Source organism: Manis javanica, chromosome 9 (genome assembly GCF_040802235.1).
Source record: "Manis javanica isolate MJ-LG chromosome 9, MJ_LKY, whole genome shotgun sequence".
Classification (NCBI taxonomy): Eukaryota; Metazoa; Chordata; class Mammalia; order Pholidota; family Manidae; genus Manis; species Manis javanica.
The window spans coordinates 59915438-59941904 of NC_133164.1; the positions used below are offsets into that span (position 1 = coordinate 59915438).

Below are 26467 nucleotides of genomic sequence, written 5' to 3' on the forward strand. Positions count from 1 at the left end.
CTGGTAATCAAAAGAACAAAACACCCATACCAGATGGCCTCACTGCCGAATTTTATCAGACATTTTTAGAGAATGTCTGATAAAATAGACAATGTCCTCCTTAAAAGTTTTCCAAAAAGTAGAAGAGGAGGGAATACTTCCAAACTCATTCTATGAAGCCAGCATCACTCTAATGCCAAAACCAGGCAAAGACACCACAATAAATAAAAAGGAATGGATGGATGCAAAGAGAAGTTTCCAGGTTGTAGAATATGATGTTGAAGAGTTACTAAAATTTTTTTCTAATTAAAATCTTTTTCTACAGAATTGAAGGCAAGACCTTCTGAGACTGGTGAGAGAGGGGGTAGGGTTTGAGAGATGGCTATTCAGGTGAGAGCAGCACAGAATGGTAGTGGGCTGGAGAAGAGCACAGAGAAGTAAGTGAGGTGCACACACACTCAGCCCAGAGTTAGATAAGCTGAATGACTGATTATCCCAGGTTAGGGTTTCATAGGGTAAGTAGAATTAAAGATCCAAAGAGATTATTTCATATATAAGAACAGCAGGAAACTTATTAAGTAATAAGTAGAGTAGGGAAGGAATAATGTACTGTAGCAAATGAAAAAGTCAAAGAACTAAATATCCTGATGAAGTCATAGAGCTGGACTGTCAGAAAGCAGCCCTCCAAGTAGCAGCATTTAAGATATTAGGGGTGAAGACAACTGAAGGTTGAGGGTGAAATGGTCTAGAACTCTAAGGTTGTGTCATATGGTTTCATAGAGACCTGACATCAGCTGGGAGGATGGAGGCGCAGCACTGGGAGAGAGGAGGCAAAGGGAAAGAGTGAATGGCATGCCTGACATTTAGCAAATGTGTGAGAAGAAGCTGTAGGACAGGAACTGACTACCAAGTCAGGAGAAGATAGATGCAAGAACAATAATGGGATGTGTGTGCACAGCACAAGCCTCTGAGGAGATTTTAATTTACCAGTTGAAGAGTAATGACTTAGACTAGGGAACACTGTGGTTATGTGGGAAGCAAGAATGAACAGCTTCCACTGAGAGAGACAAAGACAGTTCACTCAAGGGAGAGCCAGGCTTAAACTAGGACTGGGAGAGGGCTCAGTGAGTGGCATGCTTACCGCAGAGTGCAGCTACAGGGGACAGTGTAGAAATGGTGGAAAGAAAGACAGTAGGGGGCCCAGGTGGCAGGATGAGACATCATGCAGCATCTCTTCCAAGGAAGAAACACCTCCTCCTAATACTAGACACTGACCCAAGGTGAATGGCTCTCTTCCTGAGAAGACATATGCAGTACGACAAACCTGAGCTAATGGTGATGGAGACGGAGCAGATAAATACACTGTAACAGAGGTCTTCCAGTGGCCTTCAACTAGACATGTCCAACAGGCAGCTGGGTACAGAAGTTGAATGCTTAGGAGATAAATCACAAGTTTTAACTTATGTACTTAGAGTAAGTTGCAAATGTCTTACTTTTAAAAGTGTCTCAGTTCTAATTTTTACAAGTTCCTCCATTTACTTCAATTTGACAAAATTAATGAGATTCAAATGTAGTTTATCAAGTCCAATGATTACAATTACAACAGATATGTAAAAACTAAAGGCAACTGGGGATGAAGGAGGGAGGGAGGCCACAGAAGGGCAGTGGAGGGATATTTTGACAGAACCTTCCCACTGGCCTGAGTCTAGACTGTGGTGATCAGAGAAACCTACACATATGATAAATCTGCACAGAACTAAACACATCCACATGAGTGCAAGTATGACTAGAGAAATCTGAATGGATTATATATGTCAGTTTCCTAGTTGGGCTATTTTACTATAGTTACACAAGATATTACCATTGGTGGAAACCGGGAGAAGGCTCTGGATATTATTTCTTAAAATTGCATGCAAATCTACAATTATTAAAATATAAAAATTCTTTTAATTAAAAGCAAGATGTACAACTGGAAAACACTGTCTTCAAAGCTCATCACAGGGAGTGAAGGGCATCTAAATATTGGATCTACTACCCACACCCCCATTCCTTGAACACACACCCACACTTAACTGTTGCCATGGGAAGCAATAGGTGTCAGAGGAAGTCTGTCATATCTTCCAGTACACTGAAGAGTGGAAAACCACTCTCTTCCAGCTTCTATTTTTACAAACACTCCTAATTGGTAAGGGAAAAAAGCACTTAAGAGAAACATAATATTTAATAAGTAATTTGTAATACATACAAAATACTTTAAGAGATTACTTCTCATTTGATTTGTCAAAGTCAGCTAGTATACTCTTCATGGAAATGTACTTGGTCAAAAAAAAAAATTTTTGTTCATTTAAGAATAAAAGTATGGACTTATTTGCTCCAGTTGATAAATTTTTCAGTAGTATATCCATACCCCCAGCAAGGAATATAGCATCTATAAAGATATATAGTCTGTGACTTTGAAAAGAGTGAGATTTTTCAGTCTCTACAGGAGATCTTGGCATGTTGGCACCATACCTTCATCAACTATAGGAACCATAAGCAAGCAGAAAATGCCAATAGATTCAGTATTTTTTTTAAAAAGTCCCTACTAACAAGCAGCCATAAAGAGAGTATCTATGTTTAGCCACTAAAATCAAACATGGGAAAACATTTTGAAGTAGTAAAGCAGCCTAATTTAATATCTGAACAAGTGGTGTCAATCAGAACAAAAGATAATATTACCTCATGATTAACACATTAACACCCTGGTATTACAATTGCTTACAAAATTGTGTGTGTGTGTGCACAGATCACAATCTAAATGTCCAACCACAGGGTAACTGTTACTTAAAAGAACAGCATATCCAAAGCCACTAAAAGACTGTGTTTATGATATAGGAAAATGTTTACAATGTATTGTTTAGTGGGAAAAAAGATACAAATTAGTATGTGCAGGATTCTAATTCTCAATTTAAAAGAATACAGTGTATGGGAGGGGAAGCCTCAAGATGACAAGTAAGAAGGCAGGATGGAAACCTCCTCACACACACACACACAAAGGAAGCAACTACAGCAAATAAAGCTAAACCTGAAAACAAACTGAAGACTGCAGAACACACCACCTACACCTGGGGAAGAAGAGAAGACCACACGGAAAAGGGTAAAGTGGCAGAGCATTGACCAAGCAGGACCCCAGCCCTTCCCCCATCTCAGCCCAAAGGTAGGACGACGAGGAAAGGACCGGGGATGTGACAGGTACCCAGTAACTACACACTGGGCCCTGGACATCTGCTCCAAGAACACAAGTCCATGTTGTACTGGGATCTGGTGATTAGCAGGACTGGACACCAGGGACAGCTGGAACACTCTGGGAGGCTGAGATACCAGCCTCCTATGGAGGACAAGCACACTCCACTGGTCCCATAAAGACCCAATACAGAGGCAGCAGTTTGAAAGACTTGCCAGCAGTGGGAGGGGAGCCAGAGCAGCAAGGGTTGTCTGTGCAGGAGAAAGGGCAAGTGGATGATACCTCCCCAGCTCTCCCTCAGCCCAGCAGGTGGAACACTCTGAGAAGCCCCAGGGGCTCCATCCCCCTCGCTGGAAGCTCAGCCCCAAGGTGCCTCCCTGCAAGCCTCCCATGCACCAGCCCACTCAGCCTAGCAGCCTTCGACTTTGCACAGTCCTGTTTCAGCCCAAATGGGGAGAAGCCTGCAAAAGCCAGCTCCCAGAGCTCTTTCCTCCCAACGGATGGCTAAGCCAGGTGCTGCGTGCCTTCCTGCTGCTAGGGAGAACTCGCTGCTGCAGCACCTGTATGCCACTGTGGTGCAACTAGCTGCCTCTGCTGATGTGGGGCCTCCCACCACCCAACTCAGTCCCTTGGCTTTTCTGCACATTCACCTCACTGCAGGACTTGCTATGGCTGCTCACCAGTGTGCCCCCTCAACCCTCCCACATACCATACACATTACTTTGTCACTGTGAGCTGGCAGGACCCTTCCACCATGAAACTCCTGCCTAAGGGAGCCCACACCCTACCAACACATGATTTGCCCCCACCACTGCATGCCACACTGCCACAGCTGCATGCCCGTACACCTACCCACCTGGTGCACAAATGTCCAGCATCAGAGAGCTCCACAACCAGGTGACATGCCACTGCAACAAGCTAAGCACCCCGTCATTGTGCAACTTGCCCTGCAACCACCCTTCCTACCCTGTTAACCCAGCAGGCCTGCCATCACTGCAGGGCAGGCACAGAGTGGCCTGCTCACAAGGATCCCAACAAAAACCACTGCTCTGATCACATAGGCCTGGCTGAGGCAAAACATGTGCCTCAGCAGACTGAGATAAACCACCACCAGCAGAAAGACAGAAAGGTGACCCTGCATTTTATCCACCAACAGCAACTGGGGCTCCCACCGCAAAGGAAAACAAGGCACTGGAGAGTAAAGAGCCTGAGTTTCTGGGCACCACAGGATGCACTCTTCACAAAGCCATTACTCTCTAGATCAGGAAGCAGAGCAGATCCATCTAACACAAAGAAAGACACACAAACCCTGACAAAATGAAGAGGCGGAAAAATTTGTACCAAACAAAACTACAGGGTAGACACCAGAAAAAGGACTAAACAAAACGGAGATTATCAATCTTCTTGATAAAGATTTCAAAGTAAGTCATAACTATGCTCACTGATCTGCAGGAAAGTATTGAAGATCACAGGGAGGACTTCAAAAAAGAGACACAAGAGCTGAAAAAGAGCCCCTTGGAACAAAATAAACAAAATCAGAACAGAAAAGGTATAGTCAAAATGGATACCGCAGAAATACAAAGAACTATTAGAGAACATTATGAAAAGGTATATGCAAATAAGTTGGATAACCTAGAAGAAATGGACAACTTCCTAAAAAAATACAACTTTCCAAGACTGACCCAGGAAAAAATAGAAAATCTGAACAGACCATTTCTCATCAATTAAACTGAATTGGTAATCAAAAAACTCCCCAGAAACAAACTCCCCAGAAACAAAATCCCAGGAACTGATGGTTTACAGCTCAATACTATCAAACATTTAAAGAGCTAATACCATCCTTCTTAAAGCATACCAAAAAACAGAAGAGGAGGGAATACTTCCGAACTCACTCTATGAGGTCAGCATCACTCTAATACCCAAACCAGGCAAAGATACTACAAAAAAAGAAAATTATAACCCCAAATCCCTGATGAACAAAATGCAAAAATCCTCAATAGTAGAAAGCTGAATTAAAAAATACATCAAAAAGGATCATCTATCACAACCAAGTGGGGTTTATTCCAGGGATGCAAGGATGGCAAATATTTGTAAATCAATCAACATCATACACCACATTAACAAAAACCACATGATCATCTCAAGAGATGCTGGAAAAGCATTTGACAAAATTCAACATCTATTCATAACAGCAACACTGAACAAAATGGACATAGAGGGTATGTACCTCAACAGAATAAAGGCTATATAAGACAAACCCACAGCTAACATTATATTCAATGAGAAAAGCTGCAAGTTTTTCCTGTGAGTTCGGGAACAAGAATGCCCACTCTCCCCACTTTTATTCAACATAGTACTGGAGGTCCTACCCATGGCAATCAGACAACATGAAGAGCTAAAAGGCATCCAAATGGGTAAGAAGAAGTTAAACTGTCACTATTTGAAGATCACATGATATTATACACAAAAAACCCTCAAGAATTCACCAAAATATACAAGAACTAATAATTGAATTCAGCAAAGTTGCAGGATACAAAATCACTGCAGAAATCTGTTGCATTTCTATATATTAACAACAAACTAGCAGAAAGAAAAATTAGGAAAACAATTCTGTTTATAATTGAAGAAAAAAAAAATAGAATACCTAGGAATAAACCTAACCAAGGAGGTGAAAACTATAAGACACTCATAAAAGAAATTAAAGAAAACACAAGTAAATGGAAATCTATCCCACACTCATGGATACAAAGAATTAATATTGTCAAAATGGCCATGTTGCCCCAAGCAATTTACAGATTAAATTCAATGAGCTAGAACAAATAGTTCTAAAATTCATAAGGAACCACAAAAGACCCTGAATAGCCAAAGCAATCCTGAAAATGAACAACAAAAATGGGGGAATTACACTCCCTGACTTCAAGTTATACTACAAAGCCATAGTAATCAAAACAGTGTGGTACTGTACAAGAACAGACTCATAGATCAATGGAACAGAACAGACAGCCCAGACATAAACCCACCCATATATGATCAATTAATATATGATAAAGGAGCCATGAATATACAACAGGGAAAAGATAGCCTCTTCAATGACTGGTTTTGGCAAAACTGGACAGCTATATGTAAAGAATGAAACTGGATTATTGTCTAACTCCATATACAAAGGTAAACTTAAAATGCATCAAAGACCTGAATTTAAGTCATGAAACCATAAAACTCTTAGAAGAAAACATAGGCAAAAATCTATTGAATATAAACATGAGCAACTTTTTCCTGAACGCATCTCTTTGGGCAAGGGAAACAAAAGCAAAAATGAACAAATGGGACTACATCAAACTAAAAAGCAGCAAAGGACCCCATCAGCAGAACAAAAGGCATCCTACAGTATGGGAATATATTCATAAATGACATATCTGACAATGGGTTAACACCCAAAATATATAAAGAGCTCACACACCTCAGCACCCAAAAAGCAAATAACCTGATTAAAAAATAGACGGAGGATCTGAATAGACACTTCTCCAAAGAAGAAATTCAGAAAGCTAACAGGCACATGAAAAGATGCTTCACATGCTATCAGGGAACTGCAAATCAAAACCACAATGAGATACCACCTCACACCAATCAGAATGGCCACTACCCAAAAGACAAGAAATCATGTGTTGGTAAGGATGTGCAGAAAAAAGGGAACCCTCCTACATGGGTGGTAAGAATGTAAGATGGTGCAACCACTGTGGAAAGGAGTGTGGAGGTTCCTCAAAAAACTAAAAATAGAAATACCATTCAACCCAGCAATTCCACTTCTAGAAATTTACCTGAATACAAAATCCCTGATCCAAAAGGATTTATGCATTATTGTTTATTGCTGCATTATTTACAACAGCCAAGATAGGGAAACAACCTATGTGTCCATAAATAGACAACTGGTTAAAGATGATCTGGTATATATACACAATGGATTATTATTCAGCCATAAAAAAGAAATTCTGCCATTTGCAACAATATGGATAGATTTAGAGGGTATTATGGCTCAGTGAAATAAGCCAGGTGGAGAAAGATAAACACCATATGATTTCTCTCACTTACTGAATATAAAAACAAAGCAAAACAAAACAGCAGTAGACTCACAGACACTGAGAAGGTACTGGTGGTTACCATGGGGTCGGAGTGTAAGTGGGTAGGAGGCGAGTGTGATAAGGATAAAGGGGTACAAAAATTCTCAATCATAATGTATTTTGGTCACGAGGATAGTAGTACAGCATGGAGAATACAGCCAATGATTCTGCAACATCTTTTTATGTTGACAGACAGTAGCTGTACTAGTGGGGGTAAGGATTTAATAATATAGGTAACTGTTGAACCATTTTGCTGTAACTTGAAACTGAAATATGACTGTATATCAAGAAAAAAGAAAAAAGGATACAGTGTATTTTTATACAGAAAGAATACCAGGATAAAATCCCAAAAGCTTTTAAGTCATGGGGCTTTTCATTTCCACACATTTCTCTGTTTTCAAAGTTTTCTATCGTGCATAACATACTACTTTTATAAAAATTAAAACAAAATACACTGATAAACATTTTAAGTAATATTTGTAAAGGCTATGGAATAATATGAAAAGGATGTATGTATATATGAATGCACATACATACCTACATGATTACAATTATTTTAAGAAAAAAATTCTGCATAAGAAATTGATAGAAATACATAATGGTTGTGTTTGAAAGATGAAATAATTATGGGCATTTTCTCTTCCTTCTACTATTCTATGCCTTGCAATTTTTCTTTAAAGAATATGCATTATGGTAATGTGAAAAAAAAAATTGCCATACTTATCAACCCTGACCCCAAACCTTCTTTTCATTGTATCCTGCCTCCTAAAATAAGCCAACAAACATATATACATGTACACAGTGAGTACTTACATGGGCTTACATCTCTGTATCTGTTTCGATTTCTGTTTTCTGGAAATTTGGCCACTCTATGAGGATAGTCATGAGACTCATTGCGAATTTCCTTTAAAAAAAAAAGTATTTTAATATTCCTCTTACATATTATAAAGCAAACCAGATACTTTCTTGGCCAGAATATAATAACATTTATTAAGCACTTATGATTCGCTAGGTGATATGCAAAGCACGTTACTACATTATTTCATTTGATTTTCACACCACCAATGGGAGCAATTATCTTCCCCATGTTATGTGTGAGGGATGACAGCCTTTGAGAGGTCAAATAATCTTCCAAAGGCCACAAAGCTAGTAAGTGGCAGAAGCCCAGAACTGAACCAAGGGTCCTTCAGGCACAAAGTCTCTGTTCTTCATACATTTATGTACTGCCATGCTATATTCAACAACTACAAGCAACACTAAACACTTCATGTAACACAGAATTAATGCAATGGAAGTATCTAAGGTTAACCATACCATACTCAAATTTCTAACTAAACTCTCTTAATAATACTACCTATATTTTGGAGTTTCTATCTTAAAATTTTAATCTATTTCTTCATCTTCATGCCATACAAATGTTATTTTATTTTGAGCCCAGAAATATCCTCAAATTTCTTTCTAGAGCTGTAAGTGCTTAGCAGCCCACCACTATAACTGAGGCTCATATTAGGACCCTATAGTTCTCTGTATTCTACTAAGGAAGAAATTCTTTGAGGGTTACTTGGTATTTCCAGCATGGCCAGGTTTTTTCTCCCAAATAGAACTATTATTCATTATTCTAAGAATTCAGGTAAAAACAGAAACATTCTCCTCACCCCCCAAAAAAGTGCATTTAAGTGGCAAAAATCAACTTGGGATTTTGTTCATACTACTATATATGAGAAAAAGTATTTTAAAAGTTAAGCGCAAGTTTTATAAATTAAGCATAAATAAGTAATTTATGTTTAGTCTTGATGAATGCCCTTACTGTGGGTTCCCCATCCTGCTGCCTTCCACCATCCTCCAGCAGCCCTAGAACAGGTAAGATTCTAGTTTCTATTTTTAACCATTGGGCCTTCTAAGATGTTAGAGTAGGGAACACAGATCAAGTCTCAGTGGAAAGAATCTCGGTCACATTGTGCAAACAGCACATGAGATGCAATGTACATTGATAAAGCCATTTGGAAAATGTAAGCTGCCACATACACATACACAGAAACATACATGTACACACACATACAACTGTTGCTATTAACTTTTTAATGCTTCAATCACATCTAGCAATCTTGCTGAGCCCTCTAATATTTTATAGCTCATTCTGAATTTCCCTATCAGCAAACTGTTAATTCTCTTATTTTTCATATTTTTTATTCATACTTCTTTTTTTTTCCTTATCTAATTGCACTGGCTAGGATCTCTAATTCAATGTCAAATACAAATATTTCTTCCTTGATTTTGAAAGAATTGTTTCTAAGGTTTAGTTAAGAGTAACAATTTGCTTTAGGTTTCTGGTCTATATCCTTTTCAGGTTAAGAAGGTTCTCTTCAACTTTTATTTTGCCAAATAAACATTTTTTATCATGAATGGATGTTTAATTTTATTCTCTCTGAATTCATGGAGATAATCATCTAGCTTTTATCCTTTAATTTGCTAATATATTGAATTACAATAACAGATTTTCATTTAGTAACATGCATTTACTGTTCATCCATGTCTTTTTATGGCTTGATAGCTCATTTCATTGTCTAGATGGTCAACGATTATTTTATTTAAGATCTATATTTTTAAGTTGAACTGACCTCTAAATTTCTCTTCTCATATGATTTATTCAGTTTTAGTATCAAAGTTATACCAGCCTCCTGTAATACACTGGACAGAAATATTAACTTTCAGTTTTAAATACTTCTGCAATTATAACAAATCATTCTGACTAGCTGAAAAGAAGAAAATGCTTCAACTATTTCCACAGATTAAGTATAAAAGTTTTTAAATGTCTAATTTTATATGTAGAATTAAACACATTCCAGTCTAGGCTTTTGTTTGCATAACCTCAAACCTCATATGCAGAGTTGAAACACTACAAAAGTCATTTTATATTGCAAGTTAGTAACAAAAAGAAATACTAATTTAAAATAATACTAGAACATTTTTCTGTTGACAGCTTTTCTGTATCAAGTGCAAAGAAAACATATTGGCAAGAATTAAAAGATTCTGATAACACTATACAGTTTAGAGAGCATGACAAAGGGGTATTCTCATACATTAGTGAGGGAGTATACACTGATACAATTGTTTAAAAGAAATTTTTAGATTTGACTATATCATAAATTTAACCCACCAATTTTACCTCCAGGAACTTATATCAAATATAGCAACACATCTGTGTGCAAAAAAAGATTCATGCCCAAAGATATTCACTGTACATATAGTAGTGAAAAGTTGGCAAAGACCTAAATGTCGTTCAGGAGGAACTGATGAGATAAAAGTACAATGCACCAATGCAGCAGAATACATAGAACCATGAAATGGGCACCAAATGAGACATATACTGACAGGGAACAATTTCGATGATATTTTAGGTAGTGAAAAAAGATACAAAAAAGAGTATGTTTAGCTGGTGGTTGAGAGGGAAATGGCACACTGCATTCAAAATATAAATGTATCTGAGACTATAATGAGTAATTCTGAAAGTAGACAAGAAATCAGAAACTTCTTGGGGAAAAGACTCACGGACTGGAGATGTAGAGAAGGGTAGGGATTTATGTAACTAAAAATGTGTTTTAACTATGAAATATTTCAAACATAAACACTCCATTGTCCGGACAGTCCACCACTATTTCATTTAAGATGTATAACTTCAAGTTCAACTGACTTCTAAATTTCTCTTATATGATTTATTCAGTTTTAGTATCAAAGTTATACCAGTCTCATATAATACAGACAGAAATAATACCTTTTGGTTTGCAGTACTTTTGCATGAAAGAGTATCATAGCATACAATAATGATACCCACGCTCCCACCACTGAAACTGAACATTTATTACCAGTTTTGCCATATTTATCAAATTTTTTTTTAAAAAAAGGAATTAAACACATCATTGCAGCATTATTTACAACAGCCAAGATATGGAAATAACCTAAATATCTATCAATAGATGAACGTTTAAAGAAGATGTGGTATATTTATACAACGGCATATTATTCAGTCAAAAAAAAGAATAAACCCTGCCATTTGTGACAACAGGGATGGACCTAGGGTAGATTATGCTAAGTGAAACAGTCAGATGAAGACAAAAACCTAATGACTTTACTCATACATAGTATCAAAAAAACTAGAACAAACTCATAGACACAGAGCACAGATTAGTGGTTACAAGAGGGGAAGGGGTGCTGAGTGACAGGGAAAATGGGTGAATGGGGTCAACTATGAATGGTAGGGGATAGCAATTACAGTTGTGGTAGTGATCACTTTGTGGTGTATACAGATGTCAAATTATAAAGTTGTACACCTGAAACTTACATCACACATTCATGCACACACACACCAGATACACTGAAAGCTTTTTCCTACTCTGCCCCTTTCTTTCTTTCCAAGGTAACCTGCCCTTTAAATTGCTTTTTTATTGAAAACCTTCTGTGACATTTGAATTTTAGACCATATATTCATATATTCTTTTATTTATATAGTACTTCAAAATAAACTAGCTAAAATACTAATAAATACTAATATAATATTAGTCCTAATGCTGATATATAGTTTTTAAATTACATTAAAAAATTTGTTGTAATCCATGGAGTGAGAAAAAATGGTTGCAAATCATGTAACTAATAAGGCATTACCATCAAGAATATATAAAGAACTCCTGCAATTAAAAAGTGGGCATGAAACCAATACATCATTGTATATCAATATTTCAATTTTAAAAAAACGGCAAAGGCAGGGCTCATTCATTGTATCAGCCCTTCTTCAATACTTCCATTAAGCATATACACCTATTTTCCACACTTAAATCCACCTGTCAGTTAGTGATTCCAATTTTTAGCAGAAAGAAACACTTACTTGTATAATTAAAACAAGTAATTACTCATGTTGCAAAAAAAAAAAAAAGAATAGAGTAAGGCCCCAAGTAGTAGAGAGAAGATTTTAATTTACAAAACACCATACAACAGCCAACTCCTTGGGATTAAGAAATACATTCATTACATTTTATTTTCCAAATTAAAAAAACCCTCTTGTAGGATCTGTTCACTCAAATCTCCAATGTTGTAAAGTCCTTTACCTTTCATTTCAGTGCATTTTGGAAGACTAATACCCCAATACTTTTAAAAGACAACTCCAAAGGTACACATATCCATTCTTTCTTACTGCAGGTTTCAGATTTTATTTCTGACTTAAAATGAATCCAACTAAAAACTTGAATTTCCCACCTCTCATACAGCTAATAGTCAAAGGACACAGTTCTGGCCAAAAGAAATAAGCAAAAATCACTGGCTTGGTTCCCAGGAACTTATTAAAGGTCTGGTTCAGCTGATCCATGTCCTCCTCACCCTGCCCAGTATACAGGTTTTGATGTGGTGGATGAAAGGTGGGAACGGGCAGGAGCTATCACGTCCCAACAAGGTAAAAAAAACACACTCTAAGGAAGGCTAGGCAGAAAGATAGGAGCCTGGGTCATTGACATCATGGACCAACAAGTGACAGCCCTGCACTCCAGAATTCTCATTACATGAAAATAATAAGCCCGTTTGTTAAGCCAGCTACTGCTTGATACTGTTTCCCAAGCAGCTAAATGTAGGTCTCTATTACACCCAATACATCCAAATTTCAACAATAACTAGATCTGACACTGATGAGATATTTTCAAGAATACCCAAGAAATAAAAAAATTTGTAAGTCCTTTGTGTAAGCAATAAAATGCACGGTGTTTCTCAAAAGGAGAATGGGAAGGCAGGCACTGGGCTATTCACTCTATCATATTTGGCAAAATCAACCTCTACTATGTTGTTCCTGACACTAAAATGTTCTGCTCCTACATAGCAGAGAGAAGCCATAAACAGCCCTAAATACTACAGCAACAATGTTTCCTGTCAGCAGTGAAACCTGCTAATCCAAGGTTTCTCAACCTGTGCACAACTGACATTCTGGGCTGTGGGAGCTGTCTGGTGCACACAGGATGGTGAGCAGCCACTGGAGCCTCTACTCATTAGAGGCTAGTAGCATCCTTTTCCCCAGCACAACCAAAAATCTCTTCAGACACTGCCAAATGTTCTTGGACAGCAAAATCCACCACAAATACACCCACCAACATTCAGTTGAAAAACACTGTTCTCATCTAACACCAACTCTTACCTTTGATTAAAGCTAAATTTCAGTGAGAATGGTTTTTATCTTAAAGAATAATTTAACCAAAAAAATTTTAAATGCAATTAAATTTATGATTTCCATTAAAAAAAATAGCTAGGAATAACTGACCATTTTTAATGGCAAAAATCCAGAATGTAGGTAACTCATGCACAAAGAGATTTTTCATGGAGTTATTTCTAATGTTAAAAGCCTAGAAATACCTAAATGTTCAATGACAAGAAAAAGATTGGTTGATTAAATTGTGGATACATCCACTCAAATATTATGCAGCTATTTAAAAAACAGGCACTCATGGGGGAGAGGATTAAACATGGTGGCGTGAAAGGTGAGACAGAGGCTTTCTCCTAAAACCGCATATAATATGAAAACATGATTAATACAACTAATACTGAAAGAGCAACAGGAAAAGAGGACTATGCCAGACTGCATACACCTGGAGAAAAAAGACCTCATGGAACAGGGTAACATACCAAAGCTGTGGCCCGGCAGGACCCAAGCCCTTCCCCAACCCCAGCTTGCCAGTAGGAGGAAGAGAAACAGAGCAGGGAGAGAGTGGAGGCCTGGGACTGCTGAATATCTAACTGCAGAGATCTCCTCTGGGAGAACAAACCTACATTTCATGATGCTTTCATGGTACTCTCGTGATTATGGGGTTGGAAAGCTAAGACAGGCAGGATTCCTAGACAGATTGAGATTCCAGCCATTTGTGTAAAGCAGGGATCCAAATCCAGCTACTCTGGGACAAAAGAAAGGTGGGCAGTCTGAGAGACTTCCTAACAGCAAGAGGGTTGCTAAAGGGGCAAGGATTGCACAGAGCTTACCGCTCAGGAGAAAGGACAGGTAGACAAAATTGTCCAGGTGCACTCTGCCCAGCAGGCTGGGAACTTTCTCGATCTTCAGGTGCTCCAGCTCCCTGGCTGGCTACACAGTTCAAAGGACCCCTCCATGATACGCAGCCTACTGCGCGCTTCTCCTGGCCAGCCCCAACTGGCTTGCAAACTGGCAAACCCTACCCTGGCATTAGGCCACCCAGAGGGAAGTCCAGTCTACAGCAACTACAAACACAAAGCATAGAGGCTTATAACTGTGTGCTCATCCCACTGGTTCTGGCAGGGGAGGCAGGCATACCGGCCGGGAAGCAGGAAACACCTCTTTCCTCCCCCGAGGTACCAATACCGCCCACCTGCAACCCCTGACATTCCCTCAGGGGCCAAGCAGCTCCAGAGAGTACACCTTCTGGGCACTAGAGGGCACCATATACAAATGTGAAACACCAAAGAAACCTGATTCAAAGTAAAATCACGAATACAACACCTGAGAAAGATTCTAATTAATGTTCCTGAAAGGGATTTCAAAACAAAAATAATTAACATGCTCATGGAGGTACAGAAACATATTCAAGAACTCAGGAATGAATTCCGGTCAGAGATCCAATCATTGAAGAGCACAATGGAGGGTATTAAGAGCAGATTAGATATGGTGGAGGAGACAATAAATGAAACAGAAATTAAAGAGGAGGAACACAAAGAAGCTGAGGCACAGAGAGAAAAAAGGATCACTAATAATAAAAGAATATTGAGAGAACTGGGTGACCAATCCAAATGGAACAATATTTGCATTATAGGGGTACCAGACGACAAAGAGAGAGAAAAAGTGATAGAAAATGTCTTTGCGGAGGTAATTGCTGAAAACTTCCCCAATCTGACAAAGGAGATAGTCTCTCAGGCCATGGAGGTGCAAAGACCTCCCAACACAAGGGACCCAAGGAAGAAAACACCAAGACATACAGTAATTAAAATGGCAAAGATCTAGGGTAAGAACAGGCTATTCAAATCAGCCAGAGAGAGAAATAAGATCATATATAAAGGAAAGCCCATCAGGCTATCATCAGACTTCTCAGCAGAAACCTTATAAGCCAGAAGGGAGTGGCATGATGTATTTAATGCAATGAAAGAAGAAGGGCCTGGAACCAAGATTACTTTATCTACCAAGATTATCATTTAAATTTGAAGGAGGGATTAAACAATTTCCAGATAAGCAAAAGCTGAGAGAATTTACCTCCCACAAACCATCTCCACAGTCTATTTTGGAGGGACTGCTATTGATGGAAGTGTTCCTAAGGTTTAACAGCCGTCAACAGAGGTAATAAAACCACAGTAAAGAAAATAGAACAGCTAATTATCAAGCAAATGCAAAATTAAATTAACTATCCCCCAAGTCAATCAAGGGACAGACAAAGAATACAGAATATGATACCTAATATATAAAGGATGGAGGAAAAAGAAAAAGGAGGTGAAAAAAAAAGAACCTTCAGATTGTGTTTGTAATAGCATATTAAGTGAGTTAAGTTAGACTCTTAGATAGTAAGGAAATTAACCTTGAACCTTTGGTAACCATGAATCTAAAACCTGCAATAGCAGTAAGTACATACCTATTGATAATCACCCTAAATGTAAATGGACAGAGTGTACCAATCAAAAGACATAGAGTCATTGAATGGATAAAAAAAACAAGACCCATCTATATGCTGCCTACAAGAGACTCACTTTAAACCCAAAGACATACACAGACTAAAAGTGAAGGGATGGAAAAAGATATTTCATGCAACTAATAGGGAGTAAAAAGCAGGAGTTGCAGTACTTGTATCAGACAAAAGAGACTTCAAAACAAAGAAAGTCACAAGAGACAAAAAAGGACATTACATCATGATAAAGGGGTCAATCCAACAAGAAGATATAACCATTGTAAATATCTATGCTCCCAACACAGGAATGCCTACATATGTGAAACAAATACAAACAGAATTAAAAGGGGAAATAGAATGCAATGCATTCATTCTAGGAGACTTCAACACTCTACTCACTCTGAAGGACAGATCAACCAGACAGAAGATAAGTAAGGAGACAGAGGCACTAAACAACACAATAGAACAGATAGACCTAACAGACATCTACAGAACTCAACACCCAAAAGCAAAAGAATATACATTCTTCTCCAGTGCACATGGAACATTTTCAAGAATAGATCATATACTAGGTCACAAAAAGAGCCTCAGTAAATTAAAAAATATTGAAATTGTACAAACCAGTTTCTCAGATCATAAAGCTATGAAACTAGAAATAAATTATGCAAAGAAAATGAAAATTCCCAGAAACACATGGAGACTTCACAACGTGCTCCTAAACAACCAACGGATCAATGACCAAATAAAAACAGAGATCAAGCAATATATGGAGACAAATGACAACAATAATTCAACACCACAAAAATCTGTGGGATGTAGCCAAGGCTGTGCTAAGAAGAAAGTATACTGCAATACAGGCCTGCCCCAAGAAAGAACAACAATCCCATATAAGCAGTCTAAACTCACAATTAATGAAACAAGGAAAAGAACAAATGAAGCCCAAAGTCAGTAGAAGGAGGGACATAAAAAAGATAAGAGCAGAAATAAATAAAATTGAGAAGAATAAAACAATAGAATGAATCAGTGAAAGCAAGAGCTGGTTCTTGGAGAAAATAAACAAAACAGATAAACCCCTAGCCAGACTTATCAAGAAAAAAAGAGTCTACACACATAAACAGAATCAGAAATGAGAAAGGAAAAATCACTACAGACACCACAGAAATACAAAGAATTATTAGAGAATACTATGAAAAATTATATGCTAACAAACTGGATAACCTAGAAGAACTGGACAACTTTCTAGAAAAATATAACCTTCCAAGGCTGACCAAGGAAGAAACAGAAAATCTGAACAGACCAATTACCAGCAATGAAATTGAACTGGTAATCAAAAACCTACCTAAGAACAAAACCCCTGCACCAGATGGCTTTACTGCTGAATTTTTCAAACATTTAGTGAAGACCTAATACCTATTCTCCTTAAAGTTTTCCAAAAAATAGAAGAGGAGGGAATACTTCCAAACTCATTCTGAGGCCAGCATCACTCTAATACCAAAACCAGGCAAAGACACCACAAAAGAAGAAAATTACAGACCAATACCCCTGATGAATATAGATGCAAAAATACTCAACAAAATATTAGCAAACCGAATTCAAAAATACATCAAAAAGATCATCCATCATGATCACGTAGGATTTATGCCAGGAATGCAAGGATGGTAGAACATTTGAAAATCCATCGACATTATCTCCCACATCAACAAAAAGAAGGACAAAAACCACATAATCATCTCCATAGATGCTGAAAAAGCATTTGACAAAATTCAACATCCATTCATGATAAAAATTCTCAACAAAATGGGTTTAGAGGCCAAGTGCGTCAACATAATAAAGGTCATATATGACAAACCCACAGCCAACATTATACGTTACAGCAAGAAGCTGAAAGCTTTTCCTAAAGATCGGGAACAAGACAAGGATGCCCACTCTCCCCACTTCTATTCAACATAGTACTGGAGGTCCTAGCCACAGCAATCAAACAAAACAAAGAAATAAAAGGCATCCAGATTGGCAAGGAAGAAGTTAAACTGTCCCTGTTTGCAGATGACATGATACTGTACATAAAAAACCCTAAACAATCCACTCCCAAACTACTAGATCTAATATCTGAATTCAGCAAAGTTGCAGGATACAACATTAATACACAGAAATCTATGGCTTTCCTATACACTAACAATGAACTAGCAGAGAGAGAAATCAGGAAAACAATTCCATTCACAGTTGCATCAAAAAGAATAAAATACCTAGGAATAAACCTAACCAAGGAAGTGAAAGACCTATACTCTGAAAACTACAAGACACTCATGAGAGAAATTAAAGAAGATACCAATAAATGGAAACACATCCCATGCTCATGGATAGGAAGATTTAATATTGTCAAAATGGCCATCCTGCCTAAAGCAATCTATAGATTCAATAGAATTCCTATCAAAATACCAACAGCATTCTTCAACGAACTAGAGAAAATCGTCCTAAAATTTATATGGAATCAAAAAAGACCTTGGATTGCCAAAGCAATCCTGAGAAGGAAGAATAAAGCTGGGGGAATTACGCTCCCCAACTGCAAGCTCTACTACAAAGCCACAGTAATCAAGACAATTTGGTACTGGCACAAGAACAGACCCATAGACCAATGGAACAGCCTAGAGAGCCCTGATATAAACCCAACCATATATGATCAATTAATATATGATAAAGGAGCCATGGACATACAATGGGGAAATGACAGCCTATTCAACAGCTGGTGTTGGCAAAACTGGACAGCTACATGCAAGAGAATGAAACTGGATTACTGTTTAACCCCATACACAAAAGTAAACTCAAATGGATTAAAGACCTGAATGTAAGTCATGAAACCACAAACTCTTAGAAGACAATAGAGACAAACATCTCCTGAATATATGCATGAGCAACTTCTTCCTGAACCCATCTCCTTGAGAAAGGGAAACAAAAGCAAAAATGAACTCATGGACTACATCAAACTAAAAAGTTTTTGCATGGCAAAGGACATCATAAACAAAACAAAAAGGCATCCTAAAGTATGGGAGAATATATTTGTAAATGACATATCTGACACGGGGTTAACATCCAAAATATATAAAGAACTTACACACCTCAACACCCAAAAAGTAAATAACCTGATTAACAAATGGGCAGAGGATATGAAGAGACAGTTCTCCAGAGAAGAAATTCAGATGGCCAACAGACACATGAAAAGATGCTCTACATCACTATCATCAGGGAAATGCACATAAAAACCACAATGAGATATCACCTCGCACCAGTAAGGATGGCCTGCATCAAAAAGACTAAAAACAAAACAACCAATGTTGGCGAGGATGTGGAGAAAGGGGAACCCTCCTACACTGCTGGTGGGAATGTAAGCTAGTTCAACCATTGTGGAAAGCAGTATGGAGGTTCCTCAAAAAACTAAAAATAGAAATACCACTTGACCCCGGTATCCCACTTCTTGGAATATACCCAAAGAATACAACTTCTCAGATTCAAAAAGACATATGCACCCCTATGTTTATCGCAGCACTTTTTACAATAGCCAAGATATGGAAGTAACCTAAGTGTCTATCAGTAGATGAATGGATAAAGAAGATGTGGTACATATATACAATGGAATACTATTTGGCCATAAGAAAGAAACAAATCCTACCATTTGCAACAACATGGATGGAACTGGAGGACACTATGCTCAGTGAAATAAGCCAGGCAGAGAAAGACAAATGCTAAATGATCTCCCTCATTTGTGGAGTATAACAATGAAGCAAAACTGAAGGAACAAAATGGTAGCAGACTCAGAGACTACAAGAATGAACCAGTGGTTACCAAAGGGGAGGGGTGTGAGAGGGAGAAGGGGACTGAGGCATATTATGTTTAGTACACGTGGTGTGGGGGATCACAGGGAGAACAGTGTATCACAGAGAAGGGACATAGTGGATCTCTGGCAACTTGCTGCACTGATGGACAGTGACTGCATTTGGGTATGGGTGGGGACTTGATAATATGGGTAAATGTAGTAACCACATTGTTTTTTCATGTGAAACCTTCATAAGAGTGTATGTCAAAAATACCTTAATAAAAAATTTTTTAAAAACCATAGACACCTTTATTATTTTTATTAAGGTATCATTGATATGCACTCTTACGGAGGTTTCACAAGAAAAACAATGTGGTTATTACACTCGCCCTTATTATCGAGTCCCCCCATACCCCATTGCAGTCACTGTCCATCGGTGTAGTAAGATGCCACAGAGTCCCTATTTGACCTTTAGACACCTTTAAAATGAAACCTGTAAAGAGAAATTCCACATACATAAAATCTTCTAAAAGTTAACATATGATTTCAGGGTTTCATAGGTCCTCTAAAGGCTGCTGGGATTGATTGATGATCTCCAGGAAAGAAGTCCTGGTGAAGAAACTGATTTAAGATAAGATGTTTTTGTCTATGGAGTCTTGTTTCCCCCCTGCCTCCCAGCATGGTAGTTTTGTATTTGTGGTTTTTTTAAATTTGCTCTTCTTACTCCTTTCACAACCCAGTATTTCTGACTTAATAAGCTCTTTGTTCCATCAGTTTTTTGGTTCTTGTCACTGATCATTTGTAACTGTTTGAAACTGCTTTCTTTCCTGTGAAGAAAATCTCATACTGAATTACCTTGTTTCTTCTTTCATTCTATTTGAACAGTTTTATACTCTGAAAGCTATCAGTTCCTATTTCCAGTTTATTTAGTAGTGTTTCCAGGAATTTGGAGTTCGAGGTGGATTGGAATAGGTTGTATAGCTCCTGAAGTGTGTGCCACTGTTCCCAGTCAAGGGCTGGTGTGCTGGGGCAACCTTAGAGAATTGCAGTTACTCCATGACAGTGGGAACTGCTCCTGTGCTGATTCATGTTTAAACAGTGAAGTAACAAAGCATAGGCTCACATTTCAAATGTTAAAGGTTTTATTTTTTTTAATCTCTACTACTGTAACAAATATTGTCAGGGAAAAATGGTTCTTACAGCTGTTAATGTATAACTTACACTATTATTATGTATCATGTATTATATATACAAATAATATTTTAGCACTTGATAAATGGCTTTTTTTCTGTATAATACACAGAAAACTATATCCTTGTTTTATTGTAGAATATTCTATCTTGAACTGTTGTGATTGAGCAGCAAATAAGAATTTAGGAAATTGGGAAAGAGTATGTTAATTTTATAAGAAAAAACAGGGCTTTAAGATAATCCCATATTGTTAGAGTTTATACTTGTAGGAGAACATACCTAAAATTCTTTCCTTATACTTACAGTCCCTAAGTGAATCCTGAACTATATTATGGTTAAGTGTTCACTTTCATTTATTAGTTAAATGTTTGTGCAAATACTCTATATAAAGACACTGTGGGAAGACATAATAATCTTGCATACTTCAAAACCATTATTTTAGAGTGTTCAGCTTGATTATGGCCCTTAATATGCCTTTCGCTTGTTGGGGAGATAAGATTCCTGGTGGAATAAGTTCTCTGTATTACACTTCTCTATGAGAAGCTGTCCTTTCTGAGGAAGAGAGTTTAGTAAGAATAAAATAGCTAATCTTGACCAAGCTTCTTTTTTATGTCAGGCATGTATTATGTACTTTATGTGGATTATTTAACAGATGGCTTCAAAAGAGAAAACAGACTCAACTTTTCCAAATTTATACTGCAGTTAAGTTGTAGATTCAGATAGGGATCCATGACTTAACTTTAAAGACTGTGTTTCAATAAATAAGTAAATAATTTGGTTAAGATTACATGGACATGGAAAAAATTAATACAGTACAGAAGGGTATGTGGATACTTTATCTATGTATTTCATTGCCTGCCTAACTTCCTCCCATTCTTCCTCCATCTATCCCACCCCTATAAAACAAGTACTAGCATACTGTTTTGCACCTTGCTTTTTTCCCTTAATATATTTCAAATTCTTCCATATAGATCTCATATGTTCATTTTAACCATTGAATAGTGTTCATTACTTAACCATTAATCTATAATGGACATGTAGGTTATTTCTAGTCCTTAGCTATTATAAACCATGCTGAAGTGAATAACCTTCCAAATAAATTGTATCAATGTACATTTCCATCAATAGTGTAAGAAGTGCATGTTTCCCTCTGCCATCACCTACCCTGTTATATTTCTAAACTTTTGATCTTTGATAGATGAAACATGGCCTTATGATTGAAATTCAACAGCTACTTTTATTTTTAAAAGCCTTTTGTATTTCCTTTCTCTTGTGATATGTAAGAGCTCTTTACAGTAAGGAAGTTAAGTCTTTGTCATATATTGCAAATATTTTTCAACTTATTGATTTTATTTTGACCTTGCTTATGTTTTTTTTCATGTAGGAATTAAAATTTTTATGACACCAAATTTATCAGCCTTTTCTAGGTTTTTGTGCTATGTTTTATAAAGGCCTTCTCTATTTTGATTGCAAAAAATGTTCTCCATTTTTTTCTTATACAGTTTTATGATGACATCTTATATGTTTAAATCATTGTTTAACTAGGACTTTATTTTGATATCAGGAATGAGGTAGGTATTCAGTTAATTTTTTTTGTGTGTGTGGCAAAATACATATAACAGAACTTGCCATTTCAACCATTTTTAAGTGTACAATTGATTACATTTACAGTGTTGTGCAACCATCACAACTATTTTCAAAACTTTCAGCACCCCAAACAGAAACTCTGTACCCGTTAAGCAATAACTCCTTACTCTGTCTTCCTCCAGCCCCTAGTAACCTCTACTCTACTTTCTGCCTCTATTCATTTGTTGATTCCAGGTACCTTTTACAAGTGGAATCTTAACAATATTTGTACCATTGTGTCTGGCTTATTTCATGACTTAGCATAATGTCAGGGTTGAACCATGTAACCTATATAAACTTCATTATTTTTTATGGCTATTTTGTTTTTGTATGTATATACCACATTGTATTTATCTATTCTGTTAATGGACATTTGAGTTGTTTCCACCTTTTGGTATTGTGAATAAAGTCTCTTGTGAATATTGATATGTAAATTTCCACTGGAGTCCCTGTTGTTAATTCTTTTGGGTTTGAACCTAGAAGTAGAATTGGTGGACAATGTAGTTAATTCTGTTAAGCTGTTTGAGCACAGCTGACCCTTGAACAATGCAGTGGGGCAGGGTTTCTGACTGCTGCACAGTTGAAAATCAGAATATAATTTTGACTCCCTCAAAACTTAATTACTAAGAGCCTGCTGCTGACTGGAAGCTTTACTGGTAACATAAAAAAATCCCACAGGTTTTTGTGCCATGGTTTACAAAGGACTTCTCTATTTTGATTGCAAAAAATTTTCTCCATTGTTTTCTTATACAATTTTATGATATCATCTTATATGTTTAAGATGTTACATGTGTTATATACTGTTACAGAGGGTAAGCTAGAGAAAACAAAATGTATATATATATATATATGTATATATATTGTTACAGAGGGTAAGCTAGAGAAAACAAAATGTTTCTTCAAACTGTTAACAGATCTCCCCCAAATTTTTCCAATATCTTTACTGGAAAAAATCTGCCTATATGTTAAACTGTTTTCCGTGGCAGCTGCAACATTTTACATTCCCACCAGCAGTGTTCAAGGATTCTGATTTCCTCACATCCTCACTAACACTAGTTTATTATCCATTTTTTAAATTGTCATGCTAGTAGGTATGAAATGTATCTCATTGTAGTTTAGATTTGCATTCTCCTAATGACTAAGGATGTTGAGCATCTTTTTATGTGCTTATTGATCATTTGTATATCTTTGGAGAAATGTCTGTTTAAGTCCTTTGCCTATTTTTTTTTTAATTAAGATGTTACTTTTTAGAGCATTTATAGGTTCACAGAAAAATGTAGGGAAAGAAACAGAAATTTCCGATATACCACTTGCTCCCACATATGTATAGCCTCCCCTATTATAAAAATTCCCCACTAGAGTGGTATGTTTGTTTAAAATTGATTAACTTAACATTGACACATCATAGTCACTCAAAGCACCGGCCATAGTTTACCTTGGGTTTTACTCTTGGTGGTACACATTCTGTTCACTGCCCCTGAAGGGTCCCCACCAGTAAGATGGCAAACTTCTGGCTTCTCTTCGGGGTCCTCAGTTCCCGCCGGCGCCACCTGAAGCCCAATCACCTCTCGCCCCCCTCCCAATCCCAGCACCTAGCCAACAGCCACCAGCCCTGTAGAAGTGACACCTCAATCAATTCATGCCCCCTCCTATATAACCCAGCACCTTTCCCTAATAAAGCGGAACTCTCCGGTGAATTGCTGCTATGTGTCGCTCCTTTCCTTTCATTGGTGCTGAAACCCGGGAGACGGGACACCCCAACTGGGCCCTGTCTTCCCCCGACACCAGCAGCAGCTTGCCCTCGTCCTCTTTTTCCAGCGCTGGCTCATCACACTCACCACTCCTCTCTGGCCTTTAGGTAAGTTCTCCCCCCGGAGTGGGCCACTCTTCCCCGAGCTATCGCAGTGCCATTGACCGTGATCGCCCGGCAAGGCCCTGACGCTCGGGGATGAGGAGGGAACGCTCCCCGCCTCAGGCCTTCACGGCTGCGGCGGACCCTCAGGCCCCTCCTCCAAAAGCCATAAATCCCCGCCTCAAGCCTTTACGGCTGCGGCAGACGCTCAGGCCCCTCCTCCGACATCAAACGCATTCACCATCCCTTCCATCACTGCTGAAAGTTTTTAAGCAAAATTTCCCCGGGGTGGGCCACTCTTTCCTTCACGGCTGCAGCGGACCCTCAGGCCCCTCCCCAAACAGCCACCATAAATCCCCGCCTCAAGCCTTTATGGCTGCGGCGGACGCTCAGGCCCCTCCTCCGACAGTCATAAATCCCCGCCTCAGGCCTTCATGGCTGCGGCTGACTCTCAGGCACCCCCCTCCAACAGCCATAAATGAGGTGACTCCTTCGTGGATGAGAACGCTCCCTTTTCCCCCCCTCCTCCTTCTGTTCCATCCGCCGAAAACGCCTAGCGCTAGGTACCTCGAGACTCCGGCACTCTGCCTTCTTAGGGAAGTCTGGGTGACGACCCACACTTTCCAAGAAATTCCGACTTGTATACGAGTTTCCGCAGACCACCAAGGATCATCGGGGATGCCCTTTGTCTCCTTGTGGTCTGCTTCCAGTCCGAGGATCTCTGTTCGTCTTCCCCTGTTTGTCTCCTTCTCTGTCCTTTAGCCATGGGAGCCTCCTCATCCCTCCCTGAAAGTTCACCTCTTGAATGCCTGCTTAAGCATCTGGCTACCCTCTCCCTGATGCCTGATATAAAACCAAAACTTCTCCGTAAATATTGCTCCCAAGATTGGCCGACATACCCCCTAGACAATAAAAACCAATGGCCCGCAGGGGGAACTCTTGATCCTAATATCACTCGCGATCTTTTTAACTACTGCCAGCGCCTGAAAAAATGGAAGGAGATTCCCTATATCGAAGCTTTCCGCCTCCTCCTCTCCCCGCCCCCTCCCAAGTTCTCCTAGCCTGCAAGCCGCAGCCCCCGCAGAAGCCTCCTGTTCACTCCCTTCCCCTTCTTTTCCTACAACAGCCCTTCTCCCTTCCTCCCCAACCATCTCCTCCCCCATCTCACCTCCTCCACCTTCATTCCCTGCAGATTAAGCCTGAGCCTTTCAGCCCCCCTTTAACTAGGTCCCAGGGGCCTCCTCCGTCTTTGCCCTCATCACCTGTTTCTCCCCTGTTAGGGACCGCCTTTGTCTTCTCACATGTTTGTAGGGAGAATGGGAAAGCACCTTCCCCCATGTCTGAACGCAGCATGGGAAAGCACAAGCTAGAGAACAACCGGTGCAGTCCTTAGAAGTTATCTGTCCACAAAAACATATCTTGCCAAGACTCCTCACTCTGAAAATAGGGAGACCTTGAAGATGTGTAGAAACACCGCCCCTGCTTCTAAATATGGCCTTCCCCCACTTGCAGATGTGGCAGGAATAGAGAACAAAGAACATTCTGTTTACGTATTCCATAAGCAATTAACTACAGCCCTGCTGCAGCTCAGTTAGTAGAGCATGAGACTCTTAATTCAGAGTCATGAGTTCAAGCCCAACTAGAGCGGCAGAAGTAAGCAGCTGAGCTGCTAGCTGGCGACATGTGAGTCCGATTCTATCTTTATTTTCTTTGCCCCCCTTCTGCACTTCAGGACCTGCTCAACTAGGCACGGCTAGACCGCGTCACTCCCCCACAGACTGAGCCAGAACCCTTCAGTCCCCTTCAGACTCAGTCCCGAGAGCCTCCCAAAATTATCGCCCCCCCTCCGGGAGGTAGCAGGATCCGAAAGCAGCGTGCGCGTTCACATCCCTTTCTCCTTAAGAGATTTAGCCCAACTAGAGAAACACCTAAGTTCCTTTTCCACTGATCCCATGACATACATCAGGGAGTTTCAATAGACCCTCCAGTTTTACAGTCTCACACATCATGACATTTTCATGCTCC

The 26467-nt window shown here is 38.7% G+C and overlaps 1 protein-coding gene across 4 annotated transcripts in view; it reads right to left on the reverse strand.

Annotated features, from left to right (window-relative positions):
- The window catches only part of PTPN2 (protein tyrosine phosphatase non-receptor type 2), a 130225-nt gene that overhangs the window by 63392 nt on the left and 40366 nt on the right, over positions 1–26467 (reverse strand). For all 4 annotated transcript variants that reach the window (XM_037025735.2, XM_037025726.2, XM_037025731.2 and 1 more), the window contains exon 2: positions 8131–8221. In XM_037025735.2, the coding sequence (XP_036881630.1) occupies positions 8131–8221 (91 nt within the window). The remainder of the gene's footprint in view (positions 1–8130; positions 8222–26467) is intronic.